The sequence below is a fragment of the Marmota monax genome, unplaced genomic scaffold (genome assembly GCF_021218885.2).
Source record: "Marmota monax isolate L192 unplaced genomic scaffold, Marmota_monax_Labrador192_F-V1.1 WCK01_AAM20220418_F8-fsc00182, whole genome shotgun sequence".
NCBI classification, from domain to species: domain Eukaryota; kingdom Metazoa; phylum Chordata; class Mammalia; order Rodentia; family Sciuridae; genus Marmota; species Marmota monax.
Genome location: NW_026693043.1, coordinates 496,510 through 503,155, shown reverse-complemented (window position 1 = coordinate 503,155; position 6,646 = coordinate 496,510). Strand labels below are relative to the sequence as shown.

At 38.3% G+C, this 6,646-nt stretch overlaps 1 protein-coding gene across 3 annotated transcripts in view; it reads right to left on the bottom strand.

The window, feature by feature from the left end:
* Positions 1 to 396: 396 nt before the first annotated feature.
* Usp9x (ubiquitin specific peptidase 9 X-linked) overlaps positions 397 to 6,646 on the bottom strand; it is a 106,628-nt gene continuing 100,378 nt past the window's right edge. For all 3 annotated transcript variants that reach the window (XM_046453868.2, XM_046453867.2, XM_046453869.2), the window contains 7 exons: positions 5,122 to 5,307; positions 4,482 to 4,702; positions 4,306 to 4,394; positions 3,134 to 3,290; positions 2,765 to 2,977; positions 2,073 to 2,168; positions 397 to 768 (listed from right to left, as the gene is read on the bottom strand). In XM_046453868.2, the coding sequence (XP_046309824.1) occupies positions 631 to 768; positions 2,073 to 2,168; positions 2,765 to 2,977; positions 3,134 to 3,290; positions 4,306 to 4,394; positions 4,482 to 4,702; positions 5,122 to 5,307 (1,100 nt within the window). In that variant the 3' untranslated portion in view covers positions 397 to 630. The remainder of the gene's footprint in view (positions 769 to 2,072; positions 2,169 to 2,764; positions 2,978 to 3,133; positions 3,291 to 4,305; positions 4,395 to 4,481; positions 4,703 to 5,121; positions 5,308 to 6,646) is intronic.

Genomic DNA, 6,646 nt, shown 5'->3' with positions numbered 1-6,646 from the left:
AGCCTCAAAGTGATTAACCTAATATCAGAATAAAAAGGCAATGAAAAAGACCTAGAAACAATGTTACATCACCAATTTTCCACATCAACCAAATAATTTAAAGGTTACCAGCCTTACATTGCTCATAGTTAAAATTGACTTCAGTGGCAAAGAATTAACATGAAACTATTGGTGTTGCTGACATGAATGGGCTGTTTTGTTGCTGTTGGTTTATTTTTTGTTTTTGTAAAGGAGTTGATCCAACTGCCAAGAGGCAGGCAACACTGGTTGCAAAGTGCAGTGGGTATAACAAGAAAATTAACTTTTGTAGTAGTTTTTGTAGATCTGTGAGTCCCATCAAGAAAAAAGTTTCTTGCTTAAGAATTAACAGTCAAACATTAATATACTATATACACCTTTGCCATTTACACATTAGCATCAGGCCATTTATTACAAAACACTATACACTTTCCACTGCAGGCGGGTTATATATTGACAGCAAATTTCTGCAGATAAGACAGTGAATAAACTCTCCACTCCATGTTGATTAGGAATAGTTTTCTAGTTTTAAATATTAGCCAGACACAGAAAAAGGTTGGACTGTAAGGCCTGGGTGCACAGTCTTGATGGAACCAGTTAATTATGTGCATTTCACTGATCCTTGGTCTGAGGTGGGGATACTTCTTCACTGCCTTCGTAGTTTTCTTGTGCTCGTTGGCCAGTTCTCTGAGGGTTGTTCATGTGGTGTGCTGCTGGGCCTGTATATGGCTGTCCATGCACATGGTTATTCTGGGAGGGGAGAGGAGATGTGCGTGTTAAAATTTTCCCCAGGCTAAACAAATTTTAAAATCACAAGCTCAAGTTTGTGAAAATGTAAAGATTTCTTTCATTTCTGAGACTTATCCTTTAAATACACTTAAGACTAATAGTGAAAAAATTAACCCGTTTGAAAGAAAAAAAGCTAGTGTAAGTACAAAGCACAAGGCCCCCTCAAAAGAGTGATGATTGTGTAGCTCTGTATAAATCTTTGACCAAAGTTATTTTTACTTGTCTAAGTTGCCCAAGCTGGCCTCAAACTTGAGATCCTCCTGCCTCAGTCTCCCAAGATGCTGGGATTATAGGAAAGCACCACTACACCCAGCCCAAAGTGACTTTTAGTGTGAAACACATGACTGCCCATGATATGAGATCTGCAGGCGCAATAACCACGAACACAAAACAATGTTAGTGAGAACCAAACAATGTTGAAGAAGATAATAAAGCAACCAAGCGTGCTTAATATGAGCATTCTCAGGGTCAAGCAAGTAATTTTCTCCTGTGGATTTGGTTAATCTTTTGAAATGCCAGAACCCTATAGGCACTCGTTCTCCTATATATCCCCACCAGCCAAGCCAAGATTTTAAGCTTTATTTTCTATACATTTGCAATACAAAAATAATTGTGTTGAATATGCACTTCTTAACTATTCGGCATGCTTCTATTTATACCTTGAAGCCTAAGAAAGAATGACTTACATGTGTCTCAAACAGTTTTTTAGACCAGCAGTGGGGAACAGCACACTGTAGGGGGAGGAGACCTGAGGCTCTGGGCAGGGTCTAGCACCCTGTCCTCTAACAAGCCCTCTAGGAGACTCTAATACCTGTTCAAGTACCACTGTCCATCGCCCACTGGAAAACTGCCAAATCCTTATTTTTTTTTTCCTCAACAATTCCCACTCACTGAAATCTAGGGTTAAGTAACCAAGGATCCCTTACTTCATCACCATACCTGAATCAGAATCCATTTGCAGACTTAGCCTAACAGGAAATATCGTTCTAATCCTTTGCACTAAGCAATGGTTATCATTTTATGTTGACATGAATGAATACACAGATTTACCAAGTAAATTACCAGTATCAGAAGGACACCTATGTGATGAGGAATCTACCACAGGGGCCAGTTGAAATGGGCACCATGATCCCACTCTCACCATTTCTCTTCTAATCATGTCCCCTAGACAATCCCTCCATGACTTCAGTCATAAAAGATTTGGCCACTATTTAAGCCTAAGAATTGGTTCTAGAGACTAAAACCAATATCTGACTCCTGTTTACCTGTTGATACTGAGATCCAGGTGAATGGGGGTATAATGGGGCATCTTCAGGGGGAGGTGACTCATGCTCATCTGGGGCATCTTGGTCATCTGGTTCCTAATTTAAAAAAAAAAAAAGAAATTATAAAGGCAAATTCAAGCTCATTTTTAACCTTTTCTATTTTAACTAAAATTTACGTATTTGTTTTTGTGGTATTGGGGATTGAACCCAGGAGCACTCTAGCCCAGAGCCACATCACCAGTCCTATTTATTTTGAGATAGTGTCTTGCTAAATTGCTGAGGCTGGCCTCAAACTTGCAACACTCCTGTCTCAGCCTCCTAAGTAGCCAGGATTACAGGTGTGCCTCACTTCGTCCAGAATATTTTTTTTGTTTGGTTTTATGGTGCTGAGGATCAAACCCAGGGCCTTGTGTATACTAGGTAAGCACTCTACCACTGAGCTACATACATCCCCAGCCCTGAAATAAAATTTTAAAACCTACAAAACTAACCCATTAACAACTTCTTTTACTGCAGATAAACAAAGGAACTGGAATCAACACAACATACAGTAACAAACAAAAACTTCAATATAACTTTTTTTTTTTTTTTTTTTAAGCACTACTGCTAATACATAAACACTGGCCTATAAAGTAAAGAATTACTTTGCTTTCTTCCATTTCTATCTGCTGCATACTGGTGGCTTTTTTTACCTCCTCTGGACAGAGTTCACAAGCTTTTGCAAGTGTCATCCTAGCGCTATGTGATCTCTCCAAGAAATAGCCATTTGATGTTTCATTGCTTTGTACTGGGGGAGACCAATTGTTGTAAGTGTACTGAGGATTGCCAGTATATGGTCTTCTTTCAAGTTCGTCTCCAAGCCATTCCACTGCCCAGGTCCACTTTCTTTTCAGATCGCCATTACCCTTCAAAAGAAAATAAAAACCACATATGTAAGAGGACTTGGAACACTTCAAACTTTAACAAACAAACAAAAAACCCTAAATTCTCAGGACTCTCTTCTTTAAGATAGAATCCTTAATTCTGATTCAGATCTCTACAGAAAAATAAAAAATCTTCACCTGTAGGATTTGGTAAGCAACAGGACAATTGCTGAAGAGAGCTACCATACATTTTATACATTGGTAAGCTCTTTTCTGATAGTGATTCTTAGAGCGCTGGATTGTGTCAAACAGCCCATCTCGGTCATCTGGAATTCCCTTAAGGGCATTATGAATTCTGAAAGAGAAGCAGAATATAAGATTAAAACTTCTAAAATCTAATATAGCAGCTTATATTTATTGCCTATTACATACCACATATTTAATGTCTGATCTAGTCATTTAATCTAATGCTAGACTATAGGTATTGTTATTACGCCCATGAACAGATGAGAAAATGTATCAAATAATTTGTCCAGGCTAGCACCAAACTTGTGGTCCTCCTGCCTCAGCCTACCAAATAGCTATAGGATTATAGCTATATGCTACCATGCTTGGCTTGCAAGCTCAATGTTAGTCAATAATGTATGTTATACTGATAGGTGGATAAAAATGTAAACAGAGGTTCAAAGAAACCAATTTCCTAGCAGGAGTAACAGTTTATTATTTACTACCTCAGTGTCCACAACGACTTTATAGACTGCTGAGGACTACTTTTAAGTAACCAAATATTTCAAGCAACTAATTCTAAAACTAATGTGAACTAATCCTAAAAAACTTCAAGGGAATCATCAATGAACTTAAATATTTACCAAATGCTTATGCTGGAGGGAGGAAGAGAAGCATAGGGCAGTAATATTGGTCAAATTACTCTATTATGTGCATGTATAAATATGTAACAATAAATCCCATCAGTATGCATGACTATAATTTAAAAATTTGATTCAAAGAAATGATGTTAGAATGTTAAGTATGAAACTCAGGCAACGAGAAGAAAAACAAAATAAAAACCAACCAAACAAACAAAAAAACAACAACAAAAAACAAAATAAAAATATCATGCTGGGGGCAAGCACTATCACTGAACCACACCCCCAGCCCTTTTTAAAAATCTGAGACAGGATCTCACTAAATTGCCTAGGTTGGCCTTAGCCTCCTGAGTAGCTGGGATTATAGGTGCATGCCAATACACCTAGCTGTTTTTGAGTTTTTTAAGATAAAATATTCACTAGGACTCTAAAGTGGTGACTATTGCAATTATGTCTAACACCTAGGCACATATAAGTAGTCCAGTAACGAAAACAAGTATCCACCTGTGAGTCTGCCAGGAGTCCTCAATCAGTAAGATTTGTAGAAGGAGATCCAAATAAGGCCGAAGTTCATAGGTGTAGGAATATGCAACCTAAAAACAGGCCAGAGAGAGTGAACAACTTAAAGGAATAACAAATCAAATCACAGAGATTTATCAATGTTTATATGTTCCTTTAACCTGCCAGAGAAGTTCACTGAGGACAGTAGATGAGAACTGAGGATTCTCCCAGCAGCAAAAACGAAGCAATTTGACAGTTTCCTCTGAGTTACTGCAGTCTTCAATGATTTTCTTCACATAACTTGTTCTCACAAATAAAATGTCTGCCACATTCTGCTGAATTGGCATTATAGGTTGTGATAAATTGGGATCACCAAACGGATTGGGAAGAGGAGGATTACCTGGAATGTAGATTTGGCAATGAACAACTAATAAACTTTTCTGTAATAACAATACACTGATTTCACCATAAAGGTAGCCTGTGAATTTATTTTTGAAAAATAACTTCATAAATCATGTTTCTTAAGCACAATGAATATTATGTTACCATGATTAGATATCCCAAGATGACATAATGCAAAAAGTTAACTCTTTAAGTATGCCATAAACAAAGTGTCAACTTGAGTAGCAAGCAGACAGAAAAGAATTCCCTGTTAAACATGTGAAAAAGGTATAAGCACTCAAAAATATTTCCAAACATGGACCTTCCTCCAGACTCTTATTTTGTATTTAAACATTTTCAGAATTAACATTTGATCAAGTGCTATATAGCCCAGGAATATTTCAAAATTATTGGGAAGAATGAGGCTTTCTACTTTACCATTTATTGAAGACTGCATCCTTGATGAGACATTGCAACAGCGGATCAGCTGTGACACTACTGAGTATAATTTGCCTAATTCAGCATACTGATATTTGATTGGAGGACCTGGCCCTTCATCTAAAGACACAAGCATAAAGGTAGCAGGTACACTTAGTTTGAGCAGCTGTGTCTTTTCTGCCACACCTACAGTGAAAGAGACGGTAGAAGGAAGAGAGGAAGAAAAGCATTAGGATAAGGGCTTTGTGAATAAAAAAGATAGTATTCAATAGGTCTATCAAATTCTTATGTCAGAAGTGTATTACATTTCCTTAGCATTCAGACTTAAATTGGGATAGAAAATTCACAGATTAGGTATAATTAGACTTAAATATTAAAATTGATAAACAGCAACCATGACTATAACCTTCTGGTTATACTGGGCTATGTGGAACATGAACTTTCTGGGGCCTGGAGAGCCCAAAAGGACTGACGAAGATGGCAACCTTTATCATAGGGATGATAACTATTAAATGGAGAAATAAGAACTTTTTATAAATTGCCTCTCCTCTTTCCTCTGCAAACTTCCTGAAAAAGATGCTTATATTTGGTTTACTTTCTCATTTTCTCACTCCTCAAAATTCATGCCAATTTGGTTTCTATTTCCCTTCATGAGGTAAAGGAACAGAGCAGTTTTCAAACTGTAACTACTTCCTTCTTAGATTCTTAACTACCTTTTTCCTGCTCCCATCTTTTATTCTTTTCTTTTTTTGCAATACTGGCTATTGAACCCAGGTGCGCTCTATTACTGATGTACATCCCTGGCTTTTTCTTTTTCTTTTTGGGGGGGACCAGGGATTGAACCTAGGGGTGCTTAACACTGAGCCACATCCCTAGCCCTTTTTATTTTGACACGGGGTCTCAAACAAGTTTCTTGGGGCCTTGCTAAATTGCTGAGGCTGGCTTTGAACTTGCAATCCTCCTGCCTCAGCCTCCTGAGCCGCTGGGGTTATAGGTGGGCGCCATGGTGCACGGCATCCCTGGCTCTTTTTTTGAGACAGAGTCTCACTAAATTGCTCAGGCAACTGGGTGTCACACAGGCGCAAACTGAATCTGCCCAAACTGAAATCATCCTCTTCCCCCATGCTTTTCCTCTGGAGTTTCCCCAACTCAGTGGCACTATTATCTTTCGAGTTGGTCAAACTGGAATCCTGGGCATCATTCTTTGTTTTTTTTATTTATTTTTATATGGTGCGGAGGATCTAACCCAGGGCCTCTCATGTGCTAGGCGAGTGCTGTACTGCTGAGCCACAACCCCAGCCCCTGGGCATCATTGTTAACATCTATTTCATGCTCCCTCCCCTGAATATCCAATCACAAAATGCCACAGACTCTCTTTATCAAGTACTAGAATCTACTTGTATTCCTCTCAATGCTACTTCTGCAGTATAGGCCAGAATGATCTTTTGTCTACAGTTCATTTTAACCACCTCTAGTCCTACTCTATTGTAGATCTTTCTAGAAGGCATGTCTGTTCAGAGACCCA